The 24,866-nt window shown below is 36.9% G+C and overlaps 1 protein-coding gene across 2 annotated transcripts; it reads right to left on the bottom strand.

The window, feature by feature from the left end:
• Positions 1-2,683: 2,683 nt before the first annotated feature.
• On the bottom strand, positions 2,684-23,535 carry mfge8b (milk fat globule EGF and factor V/VIII domain containing b). 2 transcript variants are annotated; one of them, XM_079603918.1, is made up of 10 exons: positions 23,318-23,535; positions 15,691-15,816; positions 15,425-15,556; positions 8,846-8,959; positions 8,451-8,632; positions 8,218-8,373; positions 7,736-7,880; positions 6,446-6,648; positions 5,264-5,419; positions 2,684-4,342 (listed from the first exon to the last, which is right to left on the bottom strand). In XM_079603918.1, the coding sequence occupies exons 1-10, from the start codon at positions 23,397-23,399 to the stop codon at positions 4,199-4,201; spliced, it is 1,440 nt and encodes a 479-aa protein (XP_079460044.1). In that variant the 5' UTR covers positions 23,400-23,535; the 3' UTR covers positions 2,684-4,198. The 2 variants fall into 2 exon arrangements, with proteins under 2 accessions (XP_079460044.1, XP_079460045.1); XM_079603919.1 differs by having other exon boundaries at positions 6,446-6,630.
• Between the last annotated feature and the right edge of the window lie 1,331 nt (positions 23,536-24,866).

Here is a 24,866-nt window from a genome sequence, read left to right as displayed (position 1 = left end):
GAAATTACACACCAGAAGCATGACTGCTGACCTTTGACCGAGGTCTCAAAAAAGATTACCATGGGAAAGTCAGTGGTTGAAATTCCACTCCTCCTCAGCAAAGCTTCCAAAGTGTGCTAATTTTCCAAAGTCAATAGCAGAGGAAAGTATCCAGCCTCGCAGATGTGAAATTTTCCTCTTACTCGTGACCACCAGGGATTCAAAAGTTTGTTGTTCTCTGTCAGCACACCTCTGTCCAGCAGCCAGTAGTGTTCATCTTTTATCTCTTCCCCTGAATTCCGACCTTTTTTCCTTGTTATTTAGTGCTACAGTTTTATGTGAGATCTAAATAGCAAATTTTAAAGAGGAAAGAACTGTTAGGCGGCCTTTTGAGGGACCAGGATGTTGGACTGACAGCATCACTCATTATTGTGACCCCTAAATGTCCCACATCGCACCACCCTTTTATCCCTTTCTCTTTTTTAGTCATACTTACCGTAGTTCAGCGAATTGTCACAGACAATATCCAGTTATTCAATCCACCTTATTTTTAAAAGAACCACCTTCCAGTGTCTTTAGCTTCTTTATATTTCAAACTGGTAGCCTATTTCTTATCATGTTTTAATGTATTGTCATAATTTGACAATACATGAAAACAGGTCTCAAAGTGCAAGTAAAAAAATGAAAAAAATAACGATAAACGATTTGTAGTTTACACGGTCTCCCCCAGAGTTAAGTCCATACACACCCTTCTCATCTCCGTGCGTGCCGTAACTCTGTCTGACGCACCCACCGCTAGCCTAGCTTAGCACAAAGACTGGAGGTAAACAGCTCCAGCTAGCATACAGCTCCCAATAAATGACAAAATAACGCCAACATCCTATTTACATGTTGTGATTTGTATAGTCACAGCGTGTACAAATAACAAGGTCACATGAGACACAGCCATCTTCTAACAGTATACATACTGGGAACTATATTCTCAGAAGGCGAAGCACTGCTACTTCTGCGGAAGTGTCTATTTAACATCTCTCAGGAAACGTCTTAGAGACATATTGCAGATGTAAATGCAGACATCAAATGGACGTCTCTGATAGCTCAGAAGCTTGGTTTGAAAGTGACTTCTGTGTGAGTTTCGTACATCACTAAACTAATAACGGATGATGGACCTTTTTTCCCCACACCTTAAAGGACGGTGAAAGAGAGGGAGCAGATTTACATTGCCTCTCTCTCACAGATGCTCAGAACATTAGCGACGCATTTGAAGATCCCCCGTCAATTAGTCCCACAACCAAGATGAAAGCCCTCGCCTAAGGCAAGGAACGCCATGAGCCTTTGAATAGCCGTGGGCTTCACAGAAGCATGAATTTGGCAGCTATCTTCGGGAAGGACATTGTACTCTAATTGTTTGCCCAAAATGAATAGGTTCAAAATGGCTGGATGTAAATGTTTTAGATTCTCCTGACGCACTTGTCAGTCTTAGTTACTACAGCCTGCCAGAGAAAAACTCTCTTCATTTTATTAGAAAAACAGGATGTTTAGGATTTTAAACACTACATCAGACAAAATAAGTTTTTTTAATGTTTATAATTACATTGTGCAAATCATTCTAATAAATTCTAAAAATAATTGTCCTGCTTAATGTAGTTTTTTTATTATTACTTCATGAATAGAAAGCTCAAAAAGAACATCTATTTGAAATATATATATTTTGTAATATTATAAATGTCTTTGTCAGTGTCCTTTGCTGAATAAAAGCATTAATTTCTTTCTTTTTTAACAACAGTGTTGTTGTTGTTTACATGAGGGACACAAATGATCGGCATTGTGTAGAATCAGCATATAGGCCTACTGTATATCTATGTAGATTCATTTTTTTTCTTTAAAAGGGAATTTCTTAGGGGTTGTGATCCTTATGAATAATTGCGTTGAGAGGCCTTGAACAATACATGTACGCGCTTCCAATGTCTTTCTTGTTCTTGCTGAATGACTACATGCATGTGAATGAAAGGAATTCAGCCACAGTTTTGTGGGTTCTTGATTTCTTTTGGCAGTTTCCGTCAAACAAGCTTCCAGTGAAACTCTAGTAATACATGTGTTTATGCTGATGATTTTGACATTGAGGGTGAATTTAAAAAACGTTGACCCAATTTACAACCCCTCATAAACTTGTCAAGCTACGAGGCGTACGAGGCGAGATTTCCTTTGTAGAGATGTTATTAGAAAGCAAAGAAAGTTTGCTCCTGACAAAATATTTGCCACAATACCTCATCCAAAATAGCTTTGTTTTTCCAGAAAGGAATCCTTCCTGGCTTTGCCCATCGGGTGCTGCTGTTTTCCTGCCATTCTCCTGACTATCACTTGATTCTCTCCTGCCTTCCTGCTTTAAGCCTCTATAGCAGCTATTAGTATGTCCCCAGTCAATCCTCAAAACACATAATAATGTAATAAAATCCTCAAATCATTTTCTTAAACGATTAAATAAAATATGACATTCATAGTTAAAATAGTTGTATTCATTATTTGTCATATATATCATATTATTAGTGATCTTATATAATAATAAAACAATTATATTGTAAGACTTGAGTGTTGGGGATTTCCAATCAATTAGCTTAAAAAAAAGATTTTACTTTTCTTACTGATAACAGCATGCTACGGAGAATTCATAAGAAGACACAACATGTTCCAAAAGCCATAAGTATATATTTATATTCTTTATTTCTTTCTACAGTTGAAAACATGAAGAAAATATTTCAAGATATAAGGAAATGCATCTAGTCTAAACAATCTGAACACAAGAAGTGCTACAGTATGAGGCATTAAAACATTTTTTTTTTTTTTTTTTAAGTATCATTGAAAGAGCACACTGAATCAATGTGTCAACTTTCTGAGAAAAATCAAATGCTAACATTGGTACAGAGTCCATAAGAAAGAAAAAGCATGCAGCCTAGATGCAGAAATCATGCTGGATTATTAGAATATACTTCAGTGTTTGTTACCTTGAATACCACTTCAATTGTTCTCAGAAAATATCTCAGAGAAATACTGCCCATATTTTAAGCTCCATTAATATTAATTCATATTAATACTTATATCATATTGCACAAGCCCAAAATTGTAAATTTATTCGAGTGGCAGGGTTCGGGGGGAGGGGGAGGGTCACAATGAATCATTTTGAAAACATTATGTAGATTGGACGGTCATATCAGAGATTCAGTGCCACCGTAGAAATTATTCTAAATTCGATTCGCACCCGTCCCCGCATATTATTATGCGAACAAGCTAGTGACGGTTTACGTCAAAGCTCATACTGTAAAAAAAAAAAAAAGATTACACATTTGCAAAAATGAGACCACTTTGGTTTTTAAGAGTACTTTTTTTTTGTACAAAAAAAAAAAGTTTATTTCAGATTTATGTTGGAATAAAATTAAAAAATTAAAATTCAGTAGCACACTGCAATTGATTCAACTGCACCTGAGATCCGTGGCAGCTCTGGCCAAGGCATCACATTTACAACAAAACTGATCAAATAATAATAGATCATTGACTGTCACATTTCATATTTAGGTGTGATGAGGTTTAAACAAATGCATTAGTCTTAATTGATTTAAATCAAATGTTGGTTTTAAAGAAGAAACATGATCAAATGGCAACTATCATTACACAAATTAGCGCAGAGCACAACAATATTTTGTGATTCATCACTTGCTAAATTTAAACTACTTCAAAGGATAAACAGCTTGACTGCATTCACAACCAAACTAACACACCGATTCATGTGAAAATAAATAAATTAGGACTCATTTGGTATGTACAGTATTACTTCTTTCCAATTGGTTGTCATTCTTTACTTCGGTTAGTAAGCCATTTTCTAATGTCTAATTTCCTAATCTAGGGCAAATAAACATTAATATAAATTAGCATTGACTTCATCTTCAAAGGGCTACTGCAGTCAGACTCGTGTTAGTAAAAAACATTTAATGCTAAACGCTTCACACTGTGGGTTTGAGCTTGGTTTTCTGCCGGCCGCCGTGACATCAGTCTCCTCGCAGTGCAGAGTCGTGTGGTGATGGTGCCCTCTGTTGCTAAGAGTGAGGCAGTGCAGGTGTGGTTGAAGGAAGAAGGAATGGAGGGAAGTATAAAAGAGGAGAAGGAGAGGGAGAGAGAGAGAGAGAGAGAGAGAGAGAGAGAGAGAGAGAGAGAAGGAGGAGGAGTTCTACTCATCGCAGCCCAGCAGCTCCATTCGCAGGGTGATGCGGTCATGCCACGCCCACGGCAGGACGCGGACGAATCGCGCAAAGAAGGGGGGCTCGAACACGTTCTTTTTGTGCACGTTGTTGTCACTGTTGCCAGGGAAAATCTGCAGGTGTAGCAGAAGAAAATAAAGATGGGGTGAGACAAGGACATGACAGATGGATAGGGAAAAAAGAGCAAAATATACTCAAGATGACAGTTGAAAAGATGTGGGGGAAGTTTGGAATCTGTTCAAAAGACAAATTCTATATCATGTTGTTCCAAACCTGTAGGACCCTTTCTTCTGTGGAACGCAAAAGATGATATTTTGAAGAATGTTTCAACTATTGAAGTCATTGGGGTTCAAACAACATATTGGTCACCATTAATTTTCATTATATGAAAGTTTTCATTTTAAATTTTAAGTTTAGTAATTTTGTTATGCCCTTTTGTCATTTTAAATCATAAAAAAAAATTATATTTAGCTTTAATTTATTTTGATTTCAGTTTTACTTCAAATTGAACTTACTTTAATTCATTTAGTTTAGTTGCCAAGGCAACATTTATCATTTTTGTTTCATTTTTAATACTGTTTTTCATAGTGTATATCTTCAGCTTTATTTCATTTAACGGAAACAATTTTGAATAGTTTCACAGCCTATCACAGCCACTAAATACATGAAAACAAAAATTATTTTAAATCAACATGAAACAACATTTGCCACCCATTTGTGTTCTGAGTGAAACTTTTAATGTGTGGAAAGGGGCTTTATCCAGAATAAGCTAGGTAACATGTCCGAAATCGCATACTCTCTTGAGTAGGTACTTATTTTGAACAAGTACTTACTTTGTGAGTGCTAAAAAGTATGTTCTATTGTATGATTGTGTGTAGTGTGAATGTATGTACTACACCTCCCATGTTGTCACAATCATGTAACCTACCAGTGTCAGTTGCGTCGCTTCACTGTCATTCATAAATCCTCAAAAGTGTCAATTTTGATTTCATGTTGACTTAAATCGAGGCATTAAATCTTTTTTAGAAACTGACCTGTTCTGTTTTTGTCTTGTCGTCTTTGAGTACGGTCCAGTACTTGCCGTCATCACTGTGAGCTACTTTATAGGCGGACACAAACTGCACATTGCCAAAGTCTTTGGCCCCTTGCGTGATGATCCCTGTGATGTGCTTTGGTCTGAGCAGATCCACCTTAAAACAGACAGATAAGAAAACCTCAGCATGTGGTCTTACATCAAACACCGCCATTTAGTTATAATCATCCATGCTATGAGAGATTCATTATTGGCCTCCTGGTAATTGTGTAAGTGTAAGAGGATTGATGTGTGTAAATGATGGCCTCCCAGGACAGTACTTTCAAATTCAAAATTCAAAATTGGTGCGATCCAATTGCGTTCAGCCTAAGAAAGGTTATCCGATGTGTGAATGTGCTAAGATCCCAAAGCAACGATTAAGAATGAATTATTTTCCTATGCAAACATTTAAATGGTGCCAGACATTCATAGAAGGGAAGACACTCAAACTCAACATGGACAGTATCCAGGTAAAACTCCCACTTAATAAAACATCGGAGTGATATATACACCGTATATGTGTATGTACCGTATGTATACCATTTAGTGCCAGTAAGAATCAAATAAAAAAAAGGAATTAATATATTTATTTATCAAGGACCCGTTAAATTGATCGAAGGTGACAGTAAAGACATTGTTAATTAATGTTTTCTATTTCAAATAAATGGTTTTGAAATTCCTATTCCTATTTCAATGTATCACGATTAACAATTTCCACAAAAAAAATTTAAGTTGAAACTACATGTAAAATTACATTTTAAAACACATTAAAATAGAAAACGGTTACTTTAATTTATAATAAAATATCACAGTATCAATGTTCAAACTGTATTTCTGATCAAATAAACGCAGTCTTGATCAGACTTGAGCCTTTGCTATTGCCGACCCTAGGCTGTGGAACATCCTTCTGGTTTACATCAGATCAGCACAGTCTTTAACTGTTTCCAGCACTTTGGTCAGCCATGTTTGCGGTTTTTAAATGTGCTAAAACAAACTTGAAACTTGATGAGCAGAAGACACTTTTTTGAATCGCCTCTTTTAAAAAAAAATGTCATTGTAGCTAAAGGCATAAATATTACTCTAGATATTACACATGGCTGTTAATATAAATATTTGCCATTATTCTGTCGCTTTACAGCCTTACCTGCAGCCACTCTGAGCGGTCATTGGTGGCTGCTGTCCAGGCGTTGGTCTTGCCCTGCTTGTCCAGACGAGCGTAATGTGGGTGCCAGGTGAACGACTCGATCCCCCAGGTGCGGAAAGAGCTGGAAGCCGTCAGCTGCCTGTCATCGATCAGCCGTGACTTGATACCTAGCGGCTCGGAGCAACCTGTCGTGTTCAAATACACTGTGAAGTGAGACAACAGGAAGAGGGAGGGGGCGGGGACAAGAAGTGGCAGAGAGATGGATGGGAAGCGTGTCAGCACAAGCGGCACAAACCACATCAGCTCAGAGTGGATTGAGAGCAAGTTTCATGCAGGTGAGTGGCAACATGCTGTGTGTGATGGGATGTGTGCGCGTGTGTGTGAAGCGCATGCGGGCGAGAGCCGGCGGTGTGTGAAGCATGCATGCAGCTGTGATGGACAGCCTGAGAGACACAGATGGAACAGTGAAGTGGGCAACACTGTGAATAAAACAGACATCTGCACCATTTCAGTATATTATTATAAAAGTACATTTAATATTATACATTATTTTAATATCGACCATTACAAAATTATAGTTCATTTAATAATGTATTATATAATTTATTTCATAATTTTTACATTTATTCATGTATTAAAATGTATACAAATTTTAAATTATTTTATTCTTATTGCAAAATTTGTTATTTATTATATTTTTATAAAAAATAATTTACCAATTTATAATGTTAATTTAATGTAAAGTTGTTACTAATGTAAATTGTATTAATTTATAGGCCAAAACATGAAAATAATAGTTTTATAATAATATAATATAAAATAAATGGTCAATATATAAATTACAATATAATAATATAATATAAATTAAAATAAATACATTATGAAAAGACTTCATCTTTCTTAAACATTGGCAGAGAACAAGAACGAAATGTACTAAGCACATACCACACAAATTAACCAGTGTGGTTCATCATCACTATAAGCAGCTCAAAATTGTGTCACATGTGCTAAAAAAGTCAAAATCTGAGAGTTAGTGAGTGCTCAGAACATTTACTGGCTAGAGTCCCAGTTTGGAGAGATGTGACTTTGTTCCTTCAGCCAAATAGACTGCGGTCCTCGACTCCACCACAAACGAAGAGGAGCAGGAAATTGTGATGCTGCTTACTCACTTTTTATTCACTAGAATATGGTAATACTGCTGTGGTTTTATGGGAGTTGTTTTGTCTTTTGGCTCCCATAAATCTATTCATAAGAATGTATAAACATGCAAAAATATTTCTTGGACTTTACCGTTGAGTTCACAGCCCACCAGCTCCACTCTCAGAGTACAAGCTTTACGACACACAACAGGAACGATTCGTATGTACTGAGCTATGATTGGAGGCTCAAACAAATTGGTCTTTGTCCCATCGTTGTCAACATTACCAACGAAGATCTGGAGGACAGAAATGTATACATTTATTAGTTACTCGGAGATTATAATATAGTTAGGTTATGAAAAACTTGATTGAGTGAATATATTTGGCCACTGTTATGTTCCAGGAATATTATTTTATAAACAGATTTTTGTTGTATGAAGATTACATTAAAGAAAATCTTGGAAATCTTTTATAATGACTTAAATTACTTTTCAAATGCCTAGTTTCACATATTTCACATTTTTCAACAACTACAACTGACCAAAAGTGCCCATAGTTGAATGAACGCCTATAAACACTTTAAAGCTCAAACCGAACAAAAAGTAAAATGAAATAAAACGACTGAATGATCACCATGTCTTTGCTTTGGCCCTCAGGTCTGTACATGGTGTAGGTTCGCCCATCCAAACTGGACGCCACCTTGAAGGCTTTGATGAACTCGGATGTGCCCATGCGACTGGCACCCTGGGTAATGATGCCAGTGAAACGCATTTTCCTCTGTAGGTTGATCTAAAATAAGTGATTAAATGGGTAAATTTGGGGTAAATAGATCAAATTGTGGGTCCAAACTGAACATACTAGTTTACCTCTATCCACGGGTTCTTGTCATGTGTCGCAGAGGTCCAAGCATTAACAAGTCCCTTGTTATTCAGTCGAGCCAGCTCGGGCCCCCAGCGCTGCAGTCCCAGCATGCCGTAGTACACCGAGGAGGCGGAGATCTGAGACTCTGCGATGCCTCCTCCTTCCATTCCCAGCAGAGAGATGCATCCTGGGAACCAGAGCCAGATATTAGCAGACATTCAAGCACTCGGGAGACAAACAGGCTTACTGGGCGACAGACAGATGGATAAACAGTGTGATGACCACATTCACAGGGGAGAGACTCAGACATTGTGTGCTGAATGAAGTCACCAATTGAAAAGCCAAATATGTGGAGGAAATAAAGTGAAAAACATGTGTGTGCTGGCAGTGTCCTACTTACGCAGTTGGCAGTGCTTTCCCACATAGGGTGAGGGACAATTACAGGTGAAATCACCATCAAGATCTCGACAGACGCCTCCGTTCTGACAGGGCTGGCCGGCACAGTCGTTCACATCTGCAGGAATCATAAGGTTTCTGTAAAGCTAATCAAAACTGGTCTGGAAAAGCCTAAAGTTGTCAAAAAATAAAGCTTTGACCTCTAGGTGGCGCTCACTAGCTACATGCAACTTCTACATGGTCTGAGGTAAATAAATATATTATCTAAAAAAAAAACATTGTTTCAAAAGAAAATGTTATCTAATATACATATGTATTCTGCAAAAATATCTGCCTATTAAGTTCAGAACATAGAAAAGTCATTAAAGTCACTCATTTTGTAAATGTATTGTCCACATTTTAAAATTTTTTTGGGGGATTCTGATGCCCTGCTTTTGATAAGACACATTTCTTTTTGTGACCTAAAGGTTCACTCTATGCAAACACGAGTCACCAAATAAAACACTAATTAAAACTTTTAAAATACAATAAAACGTCTAAAAAATATATCTCATCTGAAAAAAGGACAATGCAGTCAGTGTACCTAAAAATTATCTATAAATGTAAGCCACACATAAAAATGTACATCACTGAATTACATAAAATCAAACCAAGTGCCATTAATTTTAAAGGAAGTTTTTTCCAAGCAAAAAAAAACATGGAACAAAAATGCATTTGTTCAGGTTTTAAAAGATATACACCAATATTCAAAACAATACACAAATATATGTATTATAATATACACAAATATATGTATTATAATATATATATATATATTGTTATGCATGTACGCGTTTATATTGTTTTTGTGGAATTAATTTTTCCAAATAGAATATTATTTCTTATTTTATTGTAAAGTTTGTTTTGCTATACAATACCAACTTACTCAGTACAAGAACATGTGCATCGCATTCCTAATTTCAGCTGGACTATTTGGTTTTGCCAGCTATGTGAAGAACTAATAATAGATTTTTCTTAATGTATACAGTCTTGAAAACTGCTGTTCCAAGAACCGTTTGCTCATCCAGTTAGAAGTATTTGTGTCACTCAGTTAACAGCAGGTGTCCAAGAGGTAGGTATTAAATCAAGAGCAAGAACTCTTGTCATATTGTCACGTTTTCAAGTTAATATGTTCAGTGACCTGAATTGAGAGCATATAAAGAAAACCCACATATATGACACAACATAATCATAGCACAACTGGATCTTTGCAGTCGTTCAGTAAGAGGATATACCATCTGACAGTAGACCTATTGAAGTTCCTAATCCACTTATGAGCAACAGGGCTACGTCAAATCGCCAACATGCTTCCGAATGATTAAAAGGTCAACATGATGACTCAGTGCAATGGTGTATAATGGTCTTCAGTATATGTTGTGGAGGGGGGAAAACACATTAAATACAGAGAAAAAAACAGTCATGGATTTCAGATGTAAAATGGCACCAATCAAAAAAAAAGAATAGAACATTCCAGCAAAACTGAAGGAATTCAGGGGGATTATCTGGCGTGTGCAGATGGAGCGTGACAGAGCGACCGGTCACAGCGGTCCAGTGCCAACGCAGTGCTCAGACATACTGAAACACTTCCAAACCTCCAGAGGTCAGCGAGCGACACTTCCCTTATAGGTGTAAAGAGCGGTCACAGTCGACTCGTGTTGCACTGACTTTGAATGACCTAGTTGATCAAATTTGCATTAGTTTTAAACACTATTATGTGATGTGATAAAAAAAAGCATAAAAACACTTTTTCCTTTTTCTTTTTTTTTTTACCATAAAACGTCAGCTTTTTAAAAGTATTTCATGTCAACTACCCAAATGTTAGACATCACACCCTGCAAAAACTAATTTCTGTGTGAAAATGACGAAATCTGCCAGTGGTCACAGAAGTCGCATTTGAAACGCATGATAATACCAAATGTAACGGTAATGCATCTGACCAATGGCTGACCACTTGTGATCGGTTCACCAAAAAATGCATCTTAATAACAGGTGGAAAGAGGCTTTCTCTCTTGCTCGCTCGACTTCCGGGATATTGTATATAATTCAATCAATATGAGGGAGACTCTCTGATCTTCCGAGAGAGGTGTTTAGCTGTCTAGCCTCTAACAAGCTAATTAGCAATGCTTTTAGAAGTCATCTTTCCTAAAGCATTTCATGTCAACTACGTAACACTAACTGCATCATGAACTCGCTATGAAGTTAATTTGCTAATTCATTTTAAAAACTTGAGTGGCTTTTAATATTTATCCTACTGATAACTACAGGGTTACTAACTCTGACTGGCTTGTTATTAGCTAGCTAGCTAACCAGCTTATATTGTAGTTAGTTAATGGGGGCAGTAGTAGGAACATATTTTGAAGAATGTCAGTAACCAAACAGTTAAATGGTCCCATTGAATTCCATAGTATTTTTTTTTTCATACTATGGAAGTCAATGGGAACAGTTAACTGTTTGGTTACTGACATTCTTCAAAATATGTTCCTTTGTGTTCAGCAGAAGAAATAAATTAATACAGGGTTGAAACAACTTGAGGGTGAGTAAATGATGACAGAATTTTCATTTTAAAGTGAACTATCCCTTAAGTACACCATTAGGCTTAGGTATTTTAATAATTTGCATTAAGACTAAATTAAAATTAAAGGGTTGTATACTTGAATCCTTAAATAGGGCCATGTCATTGATTCAGCATGTCATCAAAATGGCAGGCAACCAAAGTTGGTGACCCTAGGAGGCTATAGATGGGATTTAGCACTGGACCAAATACTAGCATTAAGATTTGAGACCCTTTTAGTTCAAGTTCCTTCTTCAGGCCTGGAACCTCGTAAAATCGCAAAATGCTTACCGTCATTCCTATTCTAATGCTATTGTGAAGCATTTAACGGAGAAGCCATTTAACACAGTAGTGTATTGTATTACTCTGAGAACATCAATATCTAGTTACATAATGTGAAATGCAATCTTATGTCAGTTGCCACATCATCCAAATCAATAAAATGCAAGGTCGGCAAGTCTCTACTTCCACATGTGACAGTGAAATTGGGGCATCCAAGAGAAAAGACTGAAGCATGCTGGGATGCATGTATGACTTGCTGATTGTGTAATCTTGTCTTGAAATGGCCTCCCTACAATACAGTACATATCGAGTCTATGAACAAAAAGAGTGTATAGACATTTTCCACTTTTTTCTTGTGTTTTTTGAACAACGGTTCATAAAGGTAGCAGCACCATTATGTTTATGTATTTATTCATATTCTTCTGTATACCTGCTTGCCATTATACTGTCTATTCCTGTGGGCATATCTGAACAGTGACGCATAAGTACAGTTAAGTGAAACAACAAAAACATTGATGAGATAATGTTAGTGCTTTTTTGTCCATTTTCAGTGTTGTTAATGTTAACTAAAACGATAAAAAATAGTTTTCATTAATTTCAAAAAGCTGAAATAAAATAAATATATATTTTTTTTTCTATTAAAAACTAATTTCTCACTAAATTAGAAAATAAAAAACTGAGAGTACATAATATTTTTTTTTATTAAAATACCAAATTTAAACCGAAATTCAAATGAAGATACATATATAAAATATATATATATATTAAAAATTAAAATCCCTTGACTGCATTGAAAAAAGACTAGTGAGAGAAAAAAAAAGAAAATAGAGACACTAATTGAGAAAAATACAGCAATTAGAGGTGGGACATTTGAGAAATCAAGCTCTTATTCAGTGGAAAATAGGGAAATTACACCATAATGGCAGAAAAGCAGCACCAATTTAGCTACTAGCTTCAGATGTCTCGTTAACTCTTCGACTTACTTGCAGACACACAAAAGAGGCACTGGCTCTACATTTAAACCCAACAGCGGGTTTCTATTTCAATCACCACAGCTAATGTGACCAGTGCTCCACTGCATAAAAGCTTTTGACACAGATTTCATGGCCTCTTGCAGGGCTTTCAGACCAATTTCATGCTGTCAGTGAAACATTTCTGCCAGCTGAGAGCCGAGGATGTGTGCGGACTTCATTTGCTTTGCCTCCTCCACTTGCATTTTACCCCAGCAACAGGGCCAGTGTGCGACAGTGTGGGTGTGCTAGGCTACAGTCATATTTTAATTTGCGCTGCCACTATGTTTGGCACTAAACTAAACTATGCAGTGTACAAGTTTGCGTACTCCACAATCTTTGCCATCATTCAAGCATGATTTAGACGTCTCCCTGAGGGATTAAGAAGCTTTTAAACAGTAAATTCAATGTCATCGTCTTTCTAATCTAGCCACATTCCGGCCGCATCATAAAGATGAGCCCGCATGCTATACTAAACCCAGTCAAAACATCAAAACCCTCCTATCAAGCGCGGGAAAGCTGGCACCGAAGACATAATATACACCGTAATCAGACTATCAGAGAGAATGTGAGACAGTCTCTGTGGTGAACTACCGTAATCCATGCTGTCCTAAATGTATAGCTTGGAAAAGCAACATTCAATTATGTGAGGATTTCTGGCTTATCTTTTTCTCTTCTCACTGATTAATTCCTTACCCACAAAACAAAGTTTTGGGAGAAAATGGGAGAACAACAGTTGACCAAAACTGACCCAATATAGTTTCTTAACACAAATCAAATTAATGCCATATATCTATACAGAACAAACCCATTCAAAAATTAACTTTTACTTAATTAAACAGGCTGGATCACATTTTCAAAACATTTTCAATACTCAAGACGTTTTATTCAACATATGTATTGAAATTGGCACGTATCATTTGAATTAAGGAGGTTGAACGATACTAGATTTTGCTGATAATAATATGCTTAAAGAATGGCAATAAACTTGTTTTTATTGTTCTGATACAAGAAAATATTAAATGTGTTAAATAACGTTCTTAGTCTTTCCTATTTATTACGCTCAGAGAGATGCTACAAGAGTTTACATTGAATTAAATGGCAGATTCAATTGATTATTGTGTAACCAAAATATCAATTGTCATCAAAAATGATTTTAGATGTAATGAGGAACTTTTAATTATGAATAAGCTGAGATACGCTGAGACTCTTTATTTTTAAATATCTATGCTTTCCAGCTGCTCATTCAAAAAGACGAGAGCGTTAAAATGTGTAGGCTACTCTTGCAACATGCAGCATATTACAAAGTAAAACCAAAAAGTAAACGCTGTCATAATTCATCAACATGAGATAATAAGCAATGGCTTTTAAATAAATAACCGTGCAGTATTCCTTGATTGCGAACTGCTTGAACATGTTTCTGATTTTACTCTGAACTATTCTTCAGTGCAAATTATTCCAGAATCAAATGTTTGTCTTCATAATCTTTAAATGTACTTTATGCATGATATCACCAAGCCCCCTTATTTATAAACCCACCCCATTTATTAATTAATTTTCAGTTCCTTTATCTTTCACTGAATATCCTGTTTCGCTTAGAAATAAGGCCAACTATGGAATTAAAATTGGTTGTAAATGCATGTCCTGTTTATTCAATAACAATCGTATTGCAATTTAGCATCATGCTTCTGTTATTTGTCTAAAATGTGAGACGCAGTCATGACTTGGCTGTTTGTTGTGTTGCTTTGTGCTGAGGGCTGTAGGTCTGTTCGCCCATCAGCCAACGGCAGACGACAGCAGAGATTGAAGCGGTTCTCTGCTGTCTTAACACTTGCATCTGTTAACATAGCGGAAATTCGACCATCTGCCCTCATTACATCCAGAGAGCTTTTGGGATTGACGTAGACCACGGTACTTGGTGAAATAATTAGTCACACATTTGTGAAGAGAACAGCTGCATGTGATGCAATCGCCTAGCTGTGCAAAAAAAGTATAACTTCTAATAAAAACTTCCTGCAATACAGTATCAAAATTGTCTTCACATCAGACCTATGACCAGTCAAAGTAAAAAATAAAAAATAAAAAAAAAGTGCATGAATATAAAATGTGCCAACTAGTCTTCAACATTCAAACTGCTCACAGATACAGTTTAAGCGTAGGTTTCAGATCTGAGACTATTTAGCTTCATATTCAAAGTTGAACACATGTTATTTACAAATCTTTTACAATATTGGCTTTTCTGAAGCAAAATAATATCTGAGCAACTTATTCACTGTTAAGGTATGGTCACATTTACTCTTTGCTCAGCAAAATTGTATGGGTGAAATCCAGTCTGGAAGTAATTTCAATAGGAATCCATTTCGAACAACAACACACAAATTCACCATGTTGACCAATAGAAAGTTGCTTGAATTGAAAGTGACGTATGTGCAAGCAGTGCTTTTTGCATCGCTACACTATTGGCAATTCTATTCAGCAAATCTGACTGAATCCAGATGATTTAGGCAGTTTATAGGTACAATTTGCCTTTTGTGTTCTATACTTTGTCAATTAATTACCATTTGGATACAAATGTGATCTCTGGCCTTTATGTACATTTTATTTCACAACAATCAAGTCATAATTCTCAACGGTGACACCTGATAACCACCTACACGTTTGTAATGAAAAATATCTAACAGTTTGAATAAAAGCGACTCACTGTTCTGGCAGTGGATTCCATCGAAGCCTCTTGGACACTTGCAGACGTATTCGCTGAAGACGTCTCCTCGGCGGGAGTTGGCGATGATCTCACAGACGCCATCGTTTTTACAGGGGTTAGGGTTGCAGGGCCCTGAGAGCAAAGGTCGTGTGAGAAAAGATCCGCCTCAGCCGAAATGGATACAAGTAACCTTTGCACATACAGTATAGCTTCGTAACTAAACTGTTTTCCTCCACAGAAATATAAATAACTGATTAGATTGTTACCAATCTCGGTCTCGTTGCAGGTGTGTCCAGTGAAGCCATCATTACAAATGCAGATAAAGGGATCCTTTCCCGCACCGGTCACACAGGTTCCTCCGTTCAAACACACATTCACTTCACAGTAGTCAGCTGAGAAAAGACAAAGACAGCGGATTTGATTTTACATCCGTTATTGCCAAAATCTTCTAAAAAAAACTTAATGGCCCTCATTCATCAAACATGAGTGCAATGAACGTCTAGTCAATCATTTGTAAAAATGTTCATTTGTAAAAAATCATGTGTTTTGTGAATGAGGATCATTTGGGTTTAATTCACTGCCATCAGCGGTTTTCTGATGGGGCATTATTACCGATAGTTAAGATATTAGTTTCTTTCCAAATGGGAAGGGAAAAAAGCCACTGGGTTCACAGTTTGGTCATGTTTTTATTAGAGCCGGATGGGATGGACAAGACCTAAATTGCTGACGAGGCCGCAGCATTACAAAAAACTAGAAATTTCTTTGAGGACTGCAGTCCTGTGGTCTATAGAGAAATGGTTTGTCAGGATGTTATGTAGGATCACAAAGCACAGAGGGAATAGTATTGAAATATATGTTGAAAATGCACATGGAAATTTAGAAGAAGACAAAAAATTAAATGCGTTATTGAATAAAGAAACTCCTAAATCCTAACCTTCTAAATTCAAATAAATAAATACAAATACATAAATACAATGCAATATGTACTAGAGCTGTTACTATATTTAAAGGTTAGTTTTAGCCTGACAGATATAGGCCTTGAATTTGCGAAGTTACAACTTTCCACAGTCTGTGCTGGCTTCCCACAACTCTGCAAATGACACCTCAGTGAGAGACTTCCTGCGCATCGTTGTGTCCTCCCCTGGCGCCCGTCCAAAATACCACAACGGAGACACTCAGCAGAGTTTATTCGAGGTGAACAGCACTCAAAATGATAATTAGCACACGGTTAAAGCAGCTCCACCGCAGGATTCAACCGTGTGAACCTGTTTCGCACCAAGACATCATTTGGCCAACAATCTCCTCTAATTGTGACAAAAGGCAACGGCCTTCATGCTCAGGGTTGGAGCTTCTGGGATAAGGATAAAGCCCTGGCCTGCATAAACAGAAACCTCCTTATTCAAACGATTGCTATGTTTATCTTTGGAATGGAATGCATCCTCCTTTTCACGCTATACCAGAAGGCTGAAAGCACAACTCCCTTTGCTCTTCTCAAAGAAACCAATTTTAGTACTGAAAAAAAAATGGAATTGCCTAACATCTTTGATATAATATTCCTGGAACAAACTGTTTAGAACTCAAATAAACCATCCATCGCTGATTAGAACATAACTCATTTGGGAACAGAAACGGTCTATGGATAGCCTAAGGGTTTCAGTCAACAAGTTGTTCTTGCCGAACGGTTACGACGAAATTGACAGGGGAAGATGAGAACTGAAAGTAATTCATTGTGGATTAATAACTTTAAACACAACTCATAGCTAGTCACAGTTCTGCTTGTGTTTCCAGAGAAATGGAAACTCTGAACAGAAACTGTTGCTGATGACCATTTGCATGGAATGTCTTTGCCCGCTTTTCGAGGTGCTGATACGGGCACGTTGTGGGCAAATTCTTACTTCTAACAAGATAAGTACCAAAATGAAAATTGTGCCAGGATTTTTTCACCCTCATGTCATTCCAAACCCATGTGATTTTCTTTCTTCTGTGGAACACAAGACCTTTAGCAAAATGTCCAAGCTGCTCTTTTCCATACAATAAAAGTAAATGTTGACCAGGGTTGCCAAGCTCCAAAAAAATTTTATTATAATTATCAGTAGTAGTAGTAGTAGTAGTAGTAGTAATAAAAACTTGGCAAAAAAAAAATGCATTTGGCAAATTTAAAATGTGTATTTTAAAGTTGCTCTTATATAATAGAATCATTTTATTTTAATTCATAATAATAATTGTATTTTTGTCATTTATTAATTACAAATTAATTAAATTAGTTGTTTTAAATATGTCTGTATATTCAAAATGATTTATTAAATTATTTTATAGTTATATTTAATTATTATTTTAAACATGAATTAAACATAAACAAGTTTGAAACTTGTCTTTTATTTTTATGTTTAAGTGACACTAGTCCTCTATAGCCATCACTTTCATCTGATGGTAAAGAGCACCATAAACATCCCGCCTACCTAGTTCTGAAAAATACCAAATTTATTAAAAGTTTCCCTTACCACAAATGTTGCTGGATTCCCCTTTTGTCCACACACTTCCACGCACCTTGTGAGCCAGATCTAACCTTAGCTATCTCTTTTTATCACCTATAGTTGAAAAAAGCACGCAGCTTTGGAACAACATGAGGTTGAGTATTATTTAATTATTAGATGATATGTATGAAAACTAAACAGGGTGGATAATAGTAAATGTCAGGACACATCATGATGTATCAGCTCTCACACCAGCTATACCTGGTTTAACTGTCAGGGAACTCAATGTCGGCCTAATACGTTCTGGAAGGCCAACAGACAGAACTGAACACATCAGCTGAACGCAAAGCTGTTTGATGAAGTGAAACATCTGATCAGCGTCTCATCAGCTGAGCTGGCCTTTTGATCAGCAAAAGCTCTGAAATGGAAGTGAGAGCGGATTATTCCCACAGGCTTTTGGAAAGATAGGCACTATAGTATATCACATGGTCTTTTTCCTGAGTTAAACGTGTATAGGCAGGCAACTGTGGGAGTGTTCGCTGCTCTCTCACAACAAATGAGGCATGAAAACCGAGACAAAAAAAAAAGAAGCAATGGAGTTTGGCCAGGCAACTGTGCCCCTGAAAAAACAAACAGGGCAGCGCCGAGCCAGCACAGAAAATGAGTAATAACCAACATGCCATGTTGCTATTGACCTAGTCCCAATATGGTAAAAAATAATAATAATAAAAACAACATCATTTTGACTGCCCTGATACTGAAAGTGTGCAGGCTTAAAAGAATATTCCACCCCACATTTAAAATTTTGGAATGACTTTGGGGCACCAAAGGAACCAATGGCTGGCCGATTACAAAACAATATTTTTGCGATTCAGTTTGGTGAGACTATAGTGACACAGAAATAACACACTTCAGCTTTAAATTTTGGAACAACTTGAAGAAAACTGTCCTATAACACATTTGATGTGCGACTATTATGATTATGGTTTGCCAGAAAAACACTAACTAAAAGAACCAAAATGAACAGTTTAAAACTGAAAATAACAGAACCATTCAAAACCATAAAACCACTCGCTCTCTCATTTCAAGTATCTGGGACGTCACTTCAGTCGTTTCAAAAAGAAGCATGACCTGATCTGCAATCTTACAAGCACAACCATTATACAGTAACTAATAACGTTTAAAAGTAGGGAAGGGCTTTGGAAATGAGTCATCGGCATGAGGAGTCATTCAGCTACAATCTGCTGAGCGGATCACGCACACTTGGCCAACAAAAGAACCCTTGACTGTCGTATTAGGAACAGGTGCAAAACAAAAACAACTGACGGGAGGACAACCAAAACACTGCACACGTGCATGTGAGTGCACGCAAATGCAATAACACACCTCTGCTGAATCACCAGTTTGATTCTAGAGGATTCATAAAACAACGGGAAATGCAAGCTTACAATGCAGTGCACTCAAATGCATGAGTCTCGCACCAGCTAATTTGGTGCTAAAAAATCTTACTGGTATTACTTGATACTGGTACTTTAGTGACTTCCTGTAAAATCTTAATGGTATATGGGGAACAATTTATTGTACTATGAAAAAAATAATTCATCGCATGTACGATAAATGGCTGACAATTTATAAATATATATATACCTTCTGAACACAGATATATATCTGCTGAACACAGAAGATGATATTTTGAAGAATGTCGGTAGCCAAACAGTTGACGGACCCCATTGACTTCCATAGTCTTTTTTCCATACTGAAGTCAATGGGGTCCATGGTTTGATTACCCACATTCTTCAAAATATTTTCTTTTATGTTCAGCAGAAGAAAGAAATTCATACAGGTTTGGAACAACTTGAGGGAGAGTAAATGATGACAGAATTTTCTTTTTTGGGTGAACTATCCTTTTAACAGTACAACATAGTGTTTTTGAAGTTTAACTTCAAGTGAGCATTACATGACGGTAAAGGTAATAATGTCTAAAAAAAATAAGCATGGGGGAAATGAGCATGCAAAATTAAATGTCCAATATTGACAGATAAAGATAAATTATAAAACAAATAAATAAATATATTCAAAAACAAATAGCTGAAATGGTACCATATACTGTGCATCCCAACATATTCTACATCCCAACTTTTGATAGTTCCAACTTCCAAACATTAGAAAAAAGCAGATTCGTTTTATTATTTACACATTATAAATAACTGTTTTAGCGGCATATCTCAGTAAAAGTTAATCAAATTTGAAGGGGGCATCTAAAAGAGTAGCTGCAGCAAAACACCTACAGTTTATTCACTGGTAATAACTTCAACATTATAAGTGGACAACATGTAATGAAAAATAAAAAACAATGCCTCTGTAAGAATTTAAATATCCATACAACATCCAAGTAAAGTAACAGATACTTTTTATTTGTTAAAAATAGGTGTCTATACTATAGGTGCTGGTTTGTGTTCATACCTTCATGTATATTTAGAACCCTAAGTGTTACAACCTTCATGTATATATTTAGATGCCTAAAGTGTTACTTTACCTTTTAAGACCGCCTTAGAACTTACTTTATGGCTTATGGGTTCACACTTTACGCTAAAGGTGTCCCGGAAAACTCCACATTAATGGTGCGCGTTACTATTCAATGTGTCCTCAGCTATGTGCTCATTCACACATCATTTAAGGTGCCTTTAACACAGCCCTGGAACGTGGTGTTCCAAACAGTGTGTTCCTACGTCACTGAACTGAACCCCATGTAAAAACTCCCAGAACAGATCAATGCACTGAGGCATTCAGCTTGCACCTCTTAATGACCAAGCAAATGACCCATAAAGATATGCTGTGCACACAAGAAACATCCTGTTCTTGGACCAATAAACTGCTTTTGTTGTTGTTTTAAAGTAAACTGTCAATGAGCTTGCATCTCCAGGTAAGATTTCTATATTCTAAGGGTATTTCTCCAGAACACCACAGCAATCTGTTCTTAAAAATATCCCACCAAGTCTAAAAATACACTCTGACGTACACAGAAAACAGCCATTCTCTAAGCAAGGCAACGCAACGCAAATAGGCTTATATTAATCCTACTTGGAAATGCGATAATGCATAATATTTTGACATGTTTTACACTCAAGCCAAAGATACGCAATAGACCTTTATCATGCAAGCAGCAAAGCTTATTCGTTCCAATTCTGGTAAGAAAAGTTTCTTGAGAAGTGTTGGAATATGTGATTTTAAAAATTCAATGCAGCAGATTGGAAAATGGAGCATGAGACCAAGATGGAGCGAAATCATATGAGAAATGCCATGTTGCGCTGCCTATGAATGAAACATTGATTAGGGCTTATTGAAAATTAATCACAGGAGAATCAGCCCTCATTGGACTGCTATCAGAACTAGTCGTCAGGACAAATGAGCCCATTCCCGGAGGGGAAGACCCCGCTGCCAGATGGCACGGGCCACGCGACAGCTTTTGAACGACTTGCAAACACATTGGTGCAAAAGAGAGCGAGTGAAAAGCAGGAGGCTGCTATAATTAGAGTACTCTCCATCAGCTGACCTGAGAGGCCTGCAGAGTTGTGTTTTTGTTTGTTTTTTCATTGATAAAATCCTTATTTGCTGATTTTAAGCCGTTTTTACTGAGGGTAAGATTTTAATGGATGAGTGTTGATCTTAGATCAGCTTGAGAGTGCAGCTTCCATCCAACGCTGTTTACCTTCTCAATCCGATAAGTGAGACAAACAATTCTCAACATTTAAAGGGATAGTTCACTGAAAAATTAACATTTTTCGTGGCATTCCAAAACTGTATGATTTCTTTCTTCAGAAAGAAGAAACATTCTTTCGTCAGGCATGGTGTTGAATAGTGACCAGCACCAAAACGCACCTAAAAGTGTCATAAAAGTAGTCCATATGACTATATTCCGGGCTTTTTATGGCCATAGCTTTATGTAAGGAACAGACAGATGTTGATGTCATGATTGTCATCTGTTACTAGATCTGTTAGTACTAATGATGGTTGGCATCTTTGACATCAAACCAGGTGTGCCACATTTGAATATGCAAATTTAAATGTGAATGAATTTTGAGAGCTGTCCAGAGAAGATTAGTATAACTGTTAAATTTTGATCTTTTCCTCAAGCAAAGTTATAATATGGATTAAGAAGAGTTTGAATATAGTGCACAAGCCATATGGACCACTTTTATGGCGTTTTTTGTCCTAGTCACCATTCACTTAAATAGTAAACAGCAGTGTGAATTTTCTACTAAACATCTGCTTCTGAGATCCATGGAATAAAAAAACCACACAGGCTTTGGAAAGACATCATGAAGATTAGCGGAACTGGATTAATTTTTTTTTTTTGTTTAACCGCATCCAAAATATCAAAAAATGCCAATTTCATCACATAAAGTATGAAAAAGGAAGATCAATAAGGCGACAAATAAGCCATTTGAAAACTCCACAGAAAACGCTTTGACAGTGGAAACTCTCTGGAAGCAGTCAACTTTACACTAATGAAACTCTGCGGGAAAGGGGATGATTTTTCCGGAGTTTGCGCAAACCTGTCCTGCTGCACTGGTCATTAGTGGCAGGAAGTGCCCTGGCCTCATTGGGCTCCACAACATACTGTATTAAAGTGGCCAGTCCACATTCATGGGAAGTGGTTCAGTGATTTGGCCTGAGCCACACCTACAGGCTGGAGCCATATCACGGCCTGAGGCTCAACGGCAGATGGGGAAGTGTGTTCTTAAAACAAAGAACATCAATGGAGAATAAAAATTACTAATAAGGCAAATCATTTGTTTAGACATAAACTATTTAAAAATAGACCGAACAAGACTGAAGTACAAAAAATATATATATATTTTGTGCGGATGATATGGAGGAAATTAATTTAGACATGCTGTCAAAAATCTTAGCACACATGAGTTGTCAAGGAATGAAATAAGTGCCCAATGCTCTTCCACATCTGGCCATGCAGCTGTAAAAGCCTGTCCAAGCCTGTAGGTCACTGGTAATGGATTGAAATCAGGACATGGTGTTTTGTATACACTAGTATAACAATAAAAGGACAAAGTAGAGAGCCAAAGGCGTTAAACGCAAGTATGAACAAGAATAATGTACATTTTGGTCCAAGAGAGACATCTACTAGATGTCCACAGGGACTTTTCATTACGTGAATCCGCCAAGACTTATTTACAAAACGATAGTGGAAGAATGGACATTAAGCATCATTCATTCATTCATTCCTCCAGTATAGGCTATACTAAAATAAAAATATACAGAAAAAAAGCTGGTTTGGTGTCTTGACAATTAAAAAATTGACCTCAAATAAATAATGACCGTAGTCTGTAACTTGCTTTGTTTATAAATGTAGTTTGCCATGCTGTCTCTGTAGCGCTCAGACGAAAACAAAAACACTTACCGCTCGCAGTGAAGACTGAAACAGCAAGAAAACACGCCGCAAAAAGTGGGAAACTAACAAATAATCTTGGGAAAGTTCTCATGGTGGCGAGGTGTAGTTCTTCGGTCAACTTCTTGTCGGTCTCAAGAGTCGTTCGGTGTGAATCCGTTCGCCGTTATGACTACGGGCAAGATTAGAAGCGAGAGAGGGACAATATGTGCGCTCCCACGTGTATCTCTGCTCTCAGCCAATTACATTCTGTTTTTAACAAATGGCCCCGCCCATGACCCCGCCCCTCGGATAGTCATTAGTTCGAATAACGGTGCTCTGCTGTTGATTGACTTGATACTGTAAACAAAGCAGCACGGTTTGCAGAACGAGAAAACATTTGGTGGTTTCAGGCATTTTGCTGTTTACAGCGATAGTTCAGCAAAAAAAGAAACATATTTACTCACCCTCATGTCGTTACAAACCTGTAAAACGTTCTTTCTCTTCTAAAATACAAAAGGACCCAGCTGACCATATTAGGTTATCAGAAAGTTAACTTTTGGTCATAAAAATAAAACCTAAAAATAACCATTAGCGATCGTTTTATGAAGGTTTCCTTTGGGTTGTCACATAAAAAATCCTTAGCAACGCTCGGGGAAGATTAGAATCAGAAAAGCTGAAACCAAATAAGAACTTTAGAGGAACGTTTTGTGCTTGCTGCAAAGATCTTAATGTAAAATTACAACGTTTAATCACCGTTTATTCTGATTCTACCTACTTTCCGTTCAAAGTGAATGAGGCTGTGTTCTGTTCAACTATAATAACTGGGGGATGAATAAATTATGACAGAATCTTCATTTTCATCTTCATTTTCATAATTTTTCTGAATTCTGCTATTCAGGCTTCTGAAGATGTTAAGTGTTAAAGCTCATCTAGGCCTAACTTCATGCTGTCAAATTATGCAACTGAAGATAAATGGTTTTGTAGTTGTATAACAGTAATGAAAAGCGAGTTAAACCAGATTGTTGTGACAAACAACTGCTGCATTTATGCAAAAGCAGTAATTTGGGCTTTGAAATGGTTAAGGTAGTGGGTGTGTTGCTCTGGAAAAGATGCATTTATGCATGCACATCGATGCAAAGTGTGGGTGTTGGTCAATTGGTGATGTTCTTATTGGTGATTTGCTTCTTCTTTTTTTTGTATCCTGCCTGTAATGTGCATGAAAAGATGCTGGACAATGTAAACAGGAAGATAGAGTAATCTAAATAAAAAAATAAAGAGAGATGCTATTAGTTAACCCCAAACTTCAAAGGTCTTCACAAAGTCAAAACGTTTTTAAGGAGACCAATTGTTCATGCACCTCTATAGATTCTATTTTATGCATAATGAAAAATAGCTTGTTAATGTCTCTCTTGGCTCTGTTACTGGGGCCCTTAAGAGCTCGTGTCTAAATGCTTCTCCACAGACACTTTGGCCGGCCCCATTTGATTTGATTGAACATAAAGTGAGGTTAATTTTCCTCCAGTGGAGCCACTAATCTTTAATAACATAGCTAATGGATGTCGGCTGTGGGCAAATCATG

The sequence above is a fragment of the Phoxinus phoxinus genome (assembly GCF_949152265.1).
Source record: "Phoxinus phoxinus genome assembly, chromosome: 25".
Classification (NCBI taxonomy): Eukaryota; Metazoa; Chordata; class Actinopteri; order Cypriniformes; family Leuciscidae; genus Phoxinus; species Phoxinus phoxinus.
Note: the sequence above shows the minus strand (reverse complement) of the source record. Positions and strands in the feature narration are given on the sequence as shown.